General features: G+C 39.4%; 1 protein-coding gene across 3 annotated transcripts in view; it reads right to left on the bottom strand.

Annotated features, from left to right (window-relative positions):
* Nucleotides 1-342: 342 nt before the first annotated feature.
* The window catches only part of smchd1 (structural maintenance of chromosomes flexible hinge domain containing 1), a 34,129-nt gene continuing 20,829 nt past the window's right edge, over nt 343-13,642 (bottom strand). For all 3 annotated transcript variants that reach the window (XM_034706772.1, XM_034706773.1, XM_034706774.1), the window contains 21 exons: nt 12,454-12,539; nt 12,242-12,360; nt 10,817-10,978; nt 10,584-10,712; nt 10,378-10,457; nt 10,081-10,238; nt 9,881-9,996; nt 9,706-9,767; nt 8,771-8,858; nt 8,534-8,665; nt 8,266-8,418; nt 7,291-7,411; nt 6,564-6,683; nt 5,881-5,966; nt 5,638-5,760; nt 5,287-5,468; nt 4,168-4,280; nt 2,011-2,081; nt 1,765-1,930; nt 746-904; nt 343-641 (listed from right to left, as the gene is read on the bottom strand). In XM_034706772.1, the coding sequence (XP_034562663.1) occupies nt 553-641; nt 746-904; nt 1,765-1,930; nt 2,011-2,081; nt 4,168-4,280; nt 5,287-5,468; nt 5,638-5,760; nt 5,881-5,966; nt 6,564-6,683; nt 7,291-7,411; nt 8,266-8,418; nt 8,534-8,665; nt 8,771-8,858; nt 9,706-9,767; nt 9,881-9,996; nt 10,081-10,238; nt 10,378-10,457; nt 10,584-10,712; nt 10,817-10,978; nt 12,242-12,360; nt 12,454-12,539 (2,515 nt within the window). In that variant the 3' untranslated portion in view covers nt 343-552. The remainder of the gene's footprint in view (nt 642-745; nt 905-1,764; nt 1,931-2,010; nt 2,082-4,167; nt 4,281-5,286; nt 5,469-5,637; nt 5,761-5,880; nt 5,967-6,563; nt 6,684-7,290; nt 7,412-8,265; nt 8,419-8,533; nt 8,666-8,770; nt 8,859-9,705; nt 9,768-9,880; nt 9,997-10,080; nt 10,239-10,377; nt 10,458-10,583; nt 10,713-10,816; nt 10,979-12,241; nt 12,361-12,453; nt 12,540-13,642) is intronic.

Below are 13,642 nucleotides of genomic sequence, written 5' to 3'. Positions count from 1 at the left end.
TTTCGGGACCCCCTCCCTCCCACACTGACGGGTGTTTTCTTCTGCGTTTCCCACACACACACACACACACACACACACACACACACACCAAAGCTCACATCCAAATCCCTCTCAGCATCCAGAAACACAATGTCAGGCTTGCAAAATTTCCGGAGGCATAAACTGAGATAATGATTGCCTTTGTTTTGAAAAGGCACAATAATTATCTGGTGTGTAAAATGTGCATGCTTGTCATGTTTCTGTGTGGCCAGAAGCCTCATTTCCCACATTTTGTATGCAGTTCTGTTTTTACTGAGTTTTTTGTTTTATTGAGCAGAAATAAGGACACAGGCAACAAGAGAGTTAAGAAATATGTTTTTTCTTGTAATTAATTACTCCAGATATCCTGCCGGGTTTAACATGTCATACACACAACTTATCCACAAACAAATCAATGAGTTAAAAATAAAAGAAAAACATCTTTACATCATTAAAAAAAAGGAAAAACAAATATTTGATATACTTGAATATTGCAAATAAATGAATGTACTGCAGAGGTTTGTGCTCAAACGATCAGTTTAGCTTCACTCTCTTTGTGTTGATGCCAGATGGCTCTCCAGCCTGCTCAGGGCCCCGTTTCACTGGTCTTACAGGTGAAGACACTAGAAGTGGATAACAGATTATTAGCAACCAACAATATGAAGCATGTACAAAATGAGAATATTGAAATTCTTGTATGCCCTCAATTCAGGGTCACCATACATACCAATCTGTCTGTCGATCTCCGCAAGCTCTTTGATTTTCTTGTCCATATCCTGTCTCTTAGTCAGCGTTTCAGGAGAGTTCATTAGATTGAACTGATCTTCAAATTCCTTTTTTGCCTCTTCCTTCTTCTGGATCAATGACTTGTACTGTTTGAGCAGTTCTGTTAAAAAATTAAAGATATTAAAGGTGACATATTATGCTCTTTTTCATTAAAATATATTGGTCTAAGAGGTCCCCAAAACATGTCTTAAAAGTTTCTTGCTCAGAAAACACTTTGAAATCAGATTTTGGCATGCCTGTAAACCCCTCTTTTTCAGCCCTGCTCAGAACAGGCTGTTTTCTGTGTCTGTGCCTTTAAATGAGAATGAGCTCTCTGACCACGCCCCCTCAGGAAGTGGAAGTGCCCTTGGCTCTCCAGCACGTTGATCTAATCATTACATGTTGGCTGAATATACACGGCTGCTCACAGACCTGCGTTACTTCAACCCTCTGAATCTGATCCAGAATCTGATCCTGACGGAGAGGCGCCTGCAGCAGGACCTTTCTGAACCATTGGTCACAGATTTTGTTTCTTGTTGTTTTACTTGTCAGTATCTCGACGTGTGTCTTGGTACACAGCGACGAACATGTAGCTATGTGGCTATGCTAACTAGCGCTAGCACTTTTCCATGAAAAATAAAAATCATCCACTAGAAATCTGCAGACGTGGGGAGTAAAACCGACCTTTGTGTTTAGCTCCGAGCTCTGACTTCCGTTACAGACCGGATGTCGTTGTGACGTATGAGAAACACTGAAAACTGAAACGGCTCGTTTCAGCACACATTTACAGAAAGGTGGAGAAATCAGAACAGGGGCAGAATGGATTTTTTTCATTTTCAGGGGGTTTGTAGACATGCCAGGGAAACACATTTCAGGTAGAGAACCATTAAAAAGTCAATTTTGCATGATATGTCACCTTTAACGCATAATTAAAAAGAACAAACAAGTGTATTTTTAAGTGTGAATTATGAGTCTTGTCACCTATTTGTTCCTTCAGAGTATTGAATTGCTGTGGAAGGCGGGCTCCAAACACAGGTGATACATTCTGGGGTGCTCTGTTTTGTGCGCCTCCAAACTTGCCCCTGCTGCCGATCCTTTCTCCCTGCCTTGTCAGGATGGTGGGACAAGGTATCCGCCTCTCCACCAACTGTGAGCAATGACACATTTAGAGGGAAATAATCCTCGCACAGTTGGGTTTGTGGCATAGCAGATTTAAGCATGGCTCACCTGCTCTCTGTACGAGTTTCCAGAAGTCAGATCATCAATCAGAATAGTATCTCCGAGGACGTTTTTAAATACTGTGAAGGAAAAAGAAGAAGTAGGAAACCTTCAGAGCAGTCATGACTAATCCAAACATCCAACATGCTAACTTTCTTACTGCTTATACTTCTGAACTCGAATGCTTCCCTTTGAAATGTTCCTCGTGTGTCTCACACAAGCGCCGGCCAGAGGGCTTTCTGTTTTTACGCCCCTAAACTGTGGAACTCTCTGCCTCTGGATATTAAAACGGCGAGCTCTCTGGGTGTTTTTAAAAGTAAACTTAAGACTTACCATTTTAATCTAACTTTTAATTTGGAGTCATTTATTTTTAGCCCTGGACTGCATTATTATTTGAGTAATTACTTTAACATAAATTTATCTTATTTATTTATCTATTTATTTCTTGTATTCACCTGATCTTGTTAACGTTACCTTATTTTTTTATCAAACTCTTTTTATTCAGTTTTTGAACATTTTAACAGACAATGTCGAAGCGCTGTTGGCCTAGCAGTCTAACCACCCCACATACAGAGGCCACAGTCCTCGTTGCAGGGGTTGCCGGTTCGATTCCCGGCCAGCCGACCATTTCCTGCATGTCTACCCCCGCTCTCTACTCACCACATTCCCTGTCTCTCTTCAGCTGTCCTATAAAATAAAGGCAAAAAGGCCCCCCCCCCAAAAAAAATAACAGACAATGTCAAGTTGCTTTGAATAATAAGGCACAGGATTACAGTAATGTCTTAAACCCACCCCTGCCCCACCCACCCAGTTCAGGTCCAGACTGTACGGAGGCTGGTGGACACATACTCCCCACACAGTCACACAACAGGGAAAAAGAAAGAAAGAAAGAAAAACAATAAATAAATGATTAAAAAGAAAGAAAAAAAAATAAATAAATTTACAAACAAGCAGAAGATGCAGCAGTTGGGTAGAAGAGTGGAAAGAGTGGGAGTAAGATGAATTACTCATCATCAGAATCAGGAATTAAAGTAAGGGATTTTGCAAGTGTCAGAAAAGGATTCCATATATCTTGAAATGTTATAGAGGAGTGTTTCAAGGAGAACCTGAGTTTTTCCAGCTAAAGGTTGCAGAGGACTTCTCTGCTCCAGCGATCATATGATGGGGGGGGCGAGCTAGTTTCCACTCAAATAGGTTCAGCTGCAGAACTAACAAAGTAGTAAAAGCAAGAGCTTGTTTCATCGCAACAGGGAAGCTAGAGTCGGGGGGTATGCCAAAGATGGCTGAGAGTGAGTTCGGGGGGATATCCTGGTTATAAGCTTTGCTCAATGTATCCAAAATTTTGCCCCAACGCTACCTTATTTTTAACTTTTCTTTCCACTATGACTTATCGTATTAATTTTACTGTATTGATTTTATTTTATTTTTAAGTATTTTATTTATAATCCTGCCTTTTATAATTTTACCATTGCTGTTGTTTTCTGTCTCTCTGTTATTCTGTGAAGCACTTTGGGCTGCATGTTTGACTTGGCTGAGAGGGGAAAAAAATCCAAACTACAGGAAATCCCAACATTTAAAGCCATTTAAGGCGGTGAGAGAGGCCCAATTTCTGTTAAAGTGACGGGCCCCTGGGTGAGGAGCCCCTCCACCCATGTGAGGTGGAGCGGTTCCCAGGTGGAACCATTTACCCAAGACTCAACAGGAGTTTTGGGAAATGGGGGAAATTGGGGAGAGGGGTGGTGGTGGTGGTGGTACTGTTAAGTCAAAGAGACCAGGAGAAACCGTGAATTCTACTTTAACACAGGAGACCATAACAACACTGGGTAGCTCGTTCAGTGACAGACTTCTTCACCCGCGGTGTCTCATGGAGAGATATCGCAGGTCTTTTCTTCCTGCAGTGGTCAGACTCTATAACCAATAATATATATATATGTTGTAAGATATGTTTATTTTTACCTCTTAATTCTAATTGCTAATAACATTTTAATAATTTATATATTATAGGCCCTTGTTTTCCCCTTGCTTTATACTCTTTTGCACTGTCTACTTTGCTGCTGTGACACTTGAATTCCCCCGTTGTGGGACGAATAAAGGACTATCTTATCTTATCTTATCTGCAATAAAAACACAACACTGAGTAAGGGACATTCATACAGGTTATCTCACCTTTTTCACAGCTGCCACGGTCCTCATGGGTGTATTGGAGGAGACTTCTGGCAAGCACTGGGTTCCCAGGGGGATCAAAGAGCGGGTGACCACTTCTCATGTGTGGGAGCGGTCTGAAAGCAATCCAAAACTTTTAGCAAAGACACTGCAGAGATGATGAGACACTCAAAAGAAGCAAACTTGTTTAAAAGGCACAGTGTGCAGTATTCAGGATAAACACTTCTTAGAAATGTCATATTCATAGGTGTTTAAATGAGTGAATGTAAAAACATTTCTGTTTGTGTTAACTTAGAATGAGCTTTTTATATCAACAAAAGGAGAAGGTTCCCCTCCATACATGTTTTATATTTAGTGTGTGAAATGCCCCGACTGGAAGACTGAGAAGAGGAAGAAGAGAGTGGTTGTTGCCTGCCGAATAATTTGGATTGATAGATGTTTTTGATTGTAAAAACTTGACAAATGGAGGATCATACTTGTGCTACCTCAGAGATCCCTTCACTGATGGGAGGGGTGAGCTTGAGAGTATTTTAATCTAGAATCTGACAGCTAGATGTCGCTGAATACTTCCATGTCTACACCCTGTACCTTTAAGAAAGGAGTCAAAAAGATGTAACCCCTGGCTAAAAATCTAAACTAGTAGGTATTAATTTTTGCAGTTTCCCCACAGATTCAGGCAGCAGATTAATGTCATTCATTAGTGTGTTTTTTCATAATATGGCATGAAATCTTACAATTTTTTTAAATGTAATTAAGATGAAGATTACAGATGTTCTACTTTAGCTGCCTTCTATTACCCACGTTTCAAAGCAGGCATCTGTTCGTCTGCAGAAGTCCTTTGAACTGAAATGATCTATCTCCACATGTGAATGCAGGACTTCACTTATTAGTCAAACAGTCTGTGAAAGAAGGAAGTGCTCCAAGATCTTTAAATTATAGTTGTTGGGGTGGAAGAAGGCTTCCAAAGACTATAATCAAGGACACAAAGTAATCTCATCAGGAAAGCTATCAGGCACCAACTGCACCACTGAAAGAAATGACGGTGCCAGGAGGTTTGTGGTGCTTGAAGCTGAACTTTGTAGTGTCACAAAAGACCCTGAGCTTTATTTCAAGGTGGCATACCTGTTGCCTGGCGGCACGAGCACACTAGTAAGGGACATGACCTGCTGGTTTCCATTGGTACTGTCATAGATCATCTTTGCTGTTGTGCCGTTTCTTGTAACGACACAATCCATGTCACCCCTGATGTGCCAGGAAATGACCCTCGCTGCAGAGTCGTCACTCACATAGGCCAGATGACCGACCTGCATATGAAAGATAAACAGACAAACTTGCACAGCTCTGACAAAGATACTTTGAAACCCCTCGCTTCTTGTCAACCCAGCACACACACTTAGCAAAATAATATTTCTGCTGCTTTTTTTTTTTACAGTGCTAATTTGAAAACAGAAGTCTTATTTCCTACGACTTTACCATCCCCAAAACATCCTGCTGCCCTTTGAAGGGATCACGGAGTTTGCAGACTCTTCTGGGCCCCTGCCATATCTGCTGAGCATTGGCTTCCTTCTCTTTTAGAAGTTGGTCAACATGTAGCATCTAAAAAGGTATAAAAAAATATGCAAATGTTGTCCCCAAATAAAAACAGAGAGATGGCACCAAGATTTCTTTAGAATCAGAAATAAAGGTAAGATTTAAAAATAACAAAAAACATCTCACGTTGACATTTTGTTGTTCTATCAGCTTTTTGCTGATCAGCTCAGTTCTCATAATGGACTCTTTTTTTTCTGCATCCTGTACTTTGCCTAGAATAAAAGACATACCTGTTATTAAAGACACTTTCACCAACAAATATTGATTAACACAGAAAAGGCACAGAAGCAACAAGGGCGGAGCTCTTTACATACTTGTTTAACTTCAGTTACTTGTTCCATTTCAACTAAATAACCTAACATTTGAGAAGTTTTATGCAGTGTCACAATTTAAAAGCAGTGATGTGAAAGGAGCTTTAAGCTCACTTCACAAATGTTAAAATGCACTGGATCATGTCTGCACATCAACACACCCAGCCACACTCTCAGGTCTTCGTCTTCCATTCACCTCACTACACCTGGATGTTGGATGTTGTGTTTCTGACCTCAGCTGCCATAAAACACATAGTCAGCAACTCTCAGTACCTCTCATAATGTAGGTGGTCGTTCACTGTCTCCAGAGTGACCTATGCTCCGATCAAATCACCTTTCACCAAGAATACGTTCACGCTCAATGAATGCACTCTTTTAGCTTTCTCAGGCACAACACTGGGATAAGTTCATTGTCAAGCAAGCCGTGCTACTTTTTTCTGGCAGTACAGCAATAAGACATGTATGACATGTATGACATGAATGAGGACAGAACCTTACCAGTCTGCAAAGACAGGAGCTCGTCATACATTTTGAAGACATTTTTAAACGTATCGATAGCAGAATTGAGCTCAGCTTTCTTCTTGGACAGCTCGGTAATTCTCTGCTGGTTCTCCACATCTGAAACGTCAACAGATGAACAATCTTTAAAGTGTGAACTTGGTTTTATTTGGCGAGGTCTGTTCCAGATTTCTGCCAACTGCAATGTACAGCAAGGACTACTTAAGTTTTTAGCTGTCATGAAACAGACTGAAATGAATATTGATGCCTCACTCTGACCCACAAAATAAAGCAGGACCAGAAGTTACCAGATTGGTTAGTTTTATATCGTTATTTATGATGCCTGTAAACACAACTAAAATTAATAGATGAACCTTTTTCAAACATGCCCTCCTGAAAAATTCTAGATCTTTTCAGGAGAACACATTTGGAAAATTCAGGGGCAGAGCTCCTGAAAATATCTACACATTTTCGGGAGCTCTTATTTTTACGAGGGCAAAGGTTCTGGATGGGGGTGACTCTTTGCTTCACAGTACTAGGAGTTCTGGCTTTACACCACATTATAGGAGACGACACCATATTCAGCAAGTCTCCTTCCAGGTATTGAAAAGATTCAAATTTACTATTTAAATACTGTAAAAATAATAACCTCCATCCAGTTAAGGTACCAACTGGAAATTGATAGTAACCATCTAATCTCATAACATTTCTCATAACAAAGTCATACCGTTGTAAAAATGGAAGGGGAGCTCAAATGGTTCCAGGGTAACCCCGGACACGTCAGGTTTGAAGAGCAGGACGTATGAGCAGCCATTATCACCTGGGCTGTTCTCCATGATAGTCAGCAACTGTGCAGAAAAAAATAATATATATATTGACATGAGAGTGAGATCATAAGTGTGCTTATCTGTACAGATTCTAATTAAAAAAGTGGAATCTGTACACGGGTCTGGATTTTCAGCATGCAACGTGTTTTGATTTCTGTTTGTAGTACATTTGTAGTCAGAGTAGTATTGACTCGTTACATTTCAGCAGGCTTTTGAGAGTAAAAGCAGGCAGAACACACACACTGCTGTAATACATCTCGGTTCCAATCTGCAATAATCTGATGACTATCTATTTTTCTATCTCTATGAACAGATATCTTCATGCAAGTGCAGCTAACAAATCATTCCAAATAAAAAGTTTCTAACCCGTGCAACAAACTTGCTCAACACTGTTGCAGAAGCCCATGAGCAGTTAGATTTCCCAACTTACCTTGAATGCATCAGAAATGACCAATCAGAGCTTAATTCAACAAACCTTTTAAATGTTTTCTTTCTCCTCTTGAGGACAGACAATCTATATTATGATGTTGTGATTTCAGCACACTTGTGACCAGTAAATTGTGGTAAAAAGGTTTCTTCTTCTAGTTCATAATTGTGGCTGAATTCAGAGTGTAGCACCTGTGTGCTTACAGTGAGACTGAGACCTACAGGTACCTGTGATAACAGAATATCACTTTCACACAGGGGATGCAATGGACCTAGAAATGAAAGTGTTTGCATTACAGACACAAAAACAGCACAAACGAGGAACTGGAAGTTCATATATCGCTTCTCGTCAACTGGATTTATGATAACTGCTAATGGGTTCTGAGACTGCATTTTTTTTTTAGCCAAATAAAAGACATAACCGTGCAGTGTCCCAAATATTTACTTACACCAATGTGGGCTTTTCCTTTCACCAAGTTTATCTGACATCTGCTGGTTCTGCCTTCAAACAGAGGAAGGTTGCGGCTGACTTCACTGGAGCTTTGTATAGAAACGAGCACCTTCCCATTCAGGTCCTGCCTCGTTGGGTTTCCATGTGAATCCTGGAAATCAGTTACAGCAGCTCAGTCTGGCGAAATATCTGCAACACCTTCAACAATTGTTTGTGTTTTTTTGCAGTCGGTAAAGGTTAGCAATACTCAGATGATACAATCTCACCATTATCATCAGAGTCATATCCTCCACCAAGGTACGGTTAGAAATTTGGCTACAGTAGGAAACGACTGGGTTTGGTGGCTCAGAGACAGGCCTCAGTATGACTGGCTGATTTGCCTCCACATTTATAGATATCTGAGAGAAAAGGAGCAGAGATAAGTCAGGATTGTGACCTACAAGGAGCACTTAATGCTTTATATTTCAGCAGCGTGATGTTTCAAGAGTTTAGATTTAACCAACCTGATCACTGCGCAGGACTTTTCCTACTTCTATAAGTAGAATAAACTGAATGGTGTACATTCCAGCGAGTTCTGGTATTTCTTTATCTCTGCAGGAAAAAAATGTTTAAAATTAATGTCCGGTATGGAATTTTGAAAAATACAAATAACTGTTTTCTTAAACAGGAAGTGAGATTAAAAGGTCAAAACCACCCCTCATGATTTTATAGTAAGCACTAAGCTACAGTGAGTAGAGGTGTGAAAAAATATCGATACAGCAATATATCGCGATACTTTGACATCCAATATGATATCGATATTTCAACTCATAATATCGTAATTTGGAATAATAAAAATTCCCATTTTAGCTGAGTTGGAACTAAAATATGACTTCAGTATTTCAAAAACAATAAAGTGGAAAAATTGTTTTCAATCAAATAGTTTTGACTTAATTTGTTCTTTCAATTTTGAGAAATATTGTGTGATTTACATTTACACCATCCCTATTTTTTCTTAGTTTACTGTGTAGAATATCACAATATATCACAATATTGTGATATATTGTGATACTATCGTATCGTGAACCAAGTATCGTGATGTGTATCGTATCATGAGGTTCTTGGCAATACTCATCCCTAACAGTGTAGCCGATCATTTCGTCTCAGCTTAGCTTAGCTTAGCTTAGCTTAGCTTAGTTAAGCTTAGCAAAGTGTTTGTTAAATCAAAAACCAAACTTGCTGCTAAAAATAAAAACAAATTTGACTGTTTTTTGTTTTATTTTTTTGATAAAGTATTTCTTACTTCTGTTACTTCTTAGGTTGTGTTGCTGTTGGACAAAACCAGGTATCAGCAAACTCTCATGAAAAAGGGCAAAATAAAGGCTTTACCATTTTGTTTTAGACTTCCTGCGGTGACTGAGGCAGAACAGAAAAAGGTGAAGTGAACAAAGCAGCTTACCTGAAGTAATAACAGTCAGTCTCATCAGTCTCCAAAGGTTTGCTACACGTGAGCTTAACGGCCTGGTTAAGAAAAGTGGAAAAAATAGAACTCAACAAACAAAAATATTAACTAAAAAAATGGTTAAAAAAATCTGTGAAAATCAAATCTTTCTGTAATTTAGTCTCTCAGTCACCGATTGTGGAGGTATCCCTCCTGACGGAGCCCCGCTCCATAGCGACATGGACACAGCACCGGGGCTGAAATTTGTGATCCTGTTTCCCTCTTCAGACATCACGGTCACTGAGAAGACTGAACAAACAAAAGACGGTCATTCAAGCTGTTGTTCACAAAATACACAAGTAGAGGACGTTGGTATACAGTAGAGATGCAAACCTGGGAATTTCCCCCCAGCAAGAAACTTGGCAGATTTAGTAAAGTCCACCACCAGCTTGACAGGCTTTTCGGGATCAGGGATGACAGTGATGTCAACTGATGGACCAGGGATGGAGTTCCCATTGAAGGAACCTTTAAAAATCAGCTGATAGTACCCCCTAGTGGAACAACAGGGGAACAACACTCCAAATGAGACATGGATGTTTACAGATTTAACCTCTCATCTATGACATTGTTCTGAAGCTAAACAGGAAATGAAAAGCTCTTTATTACACTGTATTATGAATTGACACTTACTTTGTTCCGCTCACACTATTTATTGTGAAAGGGGCTTTCCCTTCTATGTTCACAGGCTGTGAGGTAAAAGGTGTCAACACCTGAAACAACATGAAGACCCACGTTACATTAGATCTTTATTTGCAATCCATTCATTTGTTTTTCTCTCTACTGACTTATTAAAAGTATTAATGGAGAAGTATAAATATTTAATGCCAAAGTCAGACCTTGAGATTCGGGGGTGAGGTCTTCAGTTCTACTATGACCCTCTGGTCAGTAGAGATGTTTCCCCATTTGTCATACAGTTGGACGATGAATGGTGTAGCGATGCCATGCTCACTGAAAACCTGCAAAGGCTTAGAGACAAAAAAAACAGATGCACATTGATGTTTTATTGAAACTAACAACAACAAAAGTTCCCCCCCCCCCCCCCCCCCCCCCAGTAAAAATATGTTCTCACCATTTCAGGCTTACTGACGAATTTCAGCTCTGCAGGGATTCCAGGCGTCACTTTCACCAGGACTCGCTCCTCAAAGTTCTTGTAGGTGAAGCAAAGCTCTCTGGAGCCAGGAGTCCCGCTCTGAAACTGCACCCCGGAAACCGAAACAGTACTGCTGTCCTCCTAATGTCACACACAAGTCAACACACAGACTTAGGATGGTTTCATGAACATATCTATACTGTTACAGAAGTTTGTTCCTACAGTACAGTGAATGTGTTTTCAACATAACACATAAACGCCTTGCTCTCAAGGTTTTACAGAAGTTGTGTTCTTAACCCTTCTGTTATGTTGCGGGTCAAATTGACCCATTTTAATGTTCAAAAATCTGAAGAAAAAAAAAAGTCTCTAACCCAGGCCCTAATGTCACAGTGGATGAAAGGCTAGAGGCATTCAGATGTTCTTTCCATTTCAGGCAATATATATCTTCCAAACCAGTTAAATACAACATCAAAATCTGGGCTGCATGTGACAGAAGAGGTGTCTCATTAATTTATCAACATCACTACATAAAAATAGAAATAAATACAAATTTAAAATAAAATAAACAACAATCTGTTCTGCAAAACTATTGTATTTATATTTATGTCTTTCTAATTTACATTAAAAACAGTTTTAAAATTAATTTTAATAAAAACAAGTGAGTTATCCTCATTGAACCATGATCTGTGAGAATTAAAGAACACCATTGCACTTAATATTGATTTAAATGGTTAGTCATGGAGTTGATAATGACATAAAAAAAAATGTTATTAGGATTTTTTGGGGGTTCTGACATTTTTGGATCATTAAATATGCCCAGATGACCCAGGAACATTATTTCTGTTCTTAAGAAAAGAACACAACAGGAGGGTTAAAAAGTCAAAGATGAACTTGTACTTACATAGCATTTATCTGGTCTTTCTGACCAATCAAATCACTTTTACACTACCTGTCACATCCACCCATTCATTCACTGATGGCAGATGGCTGTTTTATAGTAGGGACCATCAGTAATCAGCTAATCTCATTCACACACCGCTGAACAACAGAGGGAGCAATTTGGGGTTCAGTGTCATTGGCATGTGACTACCAGAGCTGGGATCGAACCGCCAACCTTCCAATTGATAGACAACCGACTCTACCCACTGAGCCACAGCCGCCCCAGAAGCAAACAAGATGCACATTTCTTTTATGGAAGTCTTCACAGGTGTTCCTCATCATTGTAAATCAAGTTTTAGCACTCGTTGCCAGAGTCTGTTATGCATGCGTCTATCATCTGCTTGGCTTTCTCAAGGAGTAGAATTTCAGAGATAAAGGAGAGAAGATGGCGTCATAATATCTTTCCTGCTATTTTTCAAAATCTAAATTAGGTCTTCATTTAGCTTAGTATGTCTCTTTTCTTACCTGCCATGTAAACTCGAGGGCCGATTTGTCCAGGCCCTCTGCTTCCACTGTCATGTCTTTCACACAGGTGGGGTTTAGTGCTGCTGTAGGATTATTGTACTGATCCACAAGCTCCAAGACTGTGTAAGGACAAAGAAGAGTTTGAACCAGTGTGCAACATGTCCCGTGATAAAAAAAAAAAAGAGATGTTTGCTTGTCAGGTTGTTACTTACTGATGTTTTCAGGCAGGGCTTCACCAAGCCTTACTGTGTTTTGGGGGATAGTCACTTTCAGCTTTGCTGGTCCATCTGGGTGAGGCCTTAAAAACAAAACAAGTAAAGAAAAGATGCAGACTCAAAAAGACCCACAAGAATATTAAGAGAACAAATTACATATTTCTTTAAAATACATGTATTTACTCTCATGAAGAGGGTTGGTTCAGAAATCTATGCCAATCTCTTATCTTCAGGTTAGATATGAAACTAAAGCCAGGAGATGTTTCACTTAGGTTCAAACCAGAGGGGGACTGCTGACCTGAAATTTGAACCACGACTTGTCTTTTCAGTTGTTGTGTTTACTGACACAAACAGTGGGTTTATAAGGTTTTCCTATCCTCCCTTGTGGGAGGCAACTGCATCATATATCAGGACAGAGGGCTTAAAAAGGTAAGATTACCCAAAACTGAAAAAATAATGTACATTTCAGAATTATACGAAAAGGCCTTTTTTAGGGAACAAGAAATGGGTTGCTGTTCTGCAGCAATTGAGATTAGTCAAGCCTTGAAAGTCGGTGCTACCAGTTCTTAAAGGTGTCCCAAATGTCCTTGATTACTTACAACCCCCTCTGTCTGCATAAAAGTAGTGTTGGAACACACTGTGGTACCATACCCTTGTGAGCAATATTTGAACTGTCTTGTACTCCAGAAAGTAAAAAAAAGGTGGCTACTCCGATGAGTCAAAAGTTTAGACTCCATCTTGGTTTATGAATTGATTCCATGATTTATTTTTTAAATTAAATTGTTTATGTGTTCAATCTTTTCATTGCAGAGCACAATAAGACATTGAACTGCATAATTTTCAATAAAAAACTTGAAAAATTGGGATGTTCTAAAACTTTTGACCGGTAGTGTATGTTAAGTTTTTTTTATATACCACGAGTTAATCTATAAATGAAACATCTCTGGAGAAATGCTAAAACAGAAGATCTTTCTGCTTTATCATTGAATTCAGATTGTGTTGGGTTCCTGTGGTAGGTGCAAATCTCTGAAAAATTGCATCATCACTGGCTCTGTTCAAATATATACATTTTTTTCAACCCCCAAATTTGAACTCTTAATGATGCCTATTTCCATATATACAAGTGAGTAAGCCAATTCTCCAAACTGACCTGTTAACAAACACTGAATTACAGTTTTGAGTCTGG

This window comes from Notolabrus celidotus, chromosome 17, assembly GCF_009762535.1.
Source record: "Notolabrus celidotus isolate fNotCel1 chromosome 17, fNotCel1.pri, whole genome shotgun sequence".
Lineage (NCBI taxonomy): Eukaryota > Metazoa > Chordata > Actinopteri > Labriformes > Labridae > Notolabrus > Notolabrus celidotus.
The sequence above is the reverse complement of the archived record's forward strand: the minus strand, read 5'-3'. Positions and strand labels throughout refer to the sequence as shown.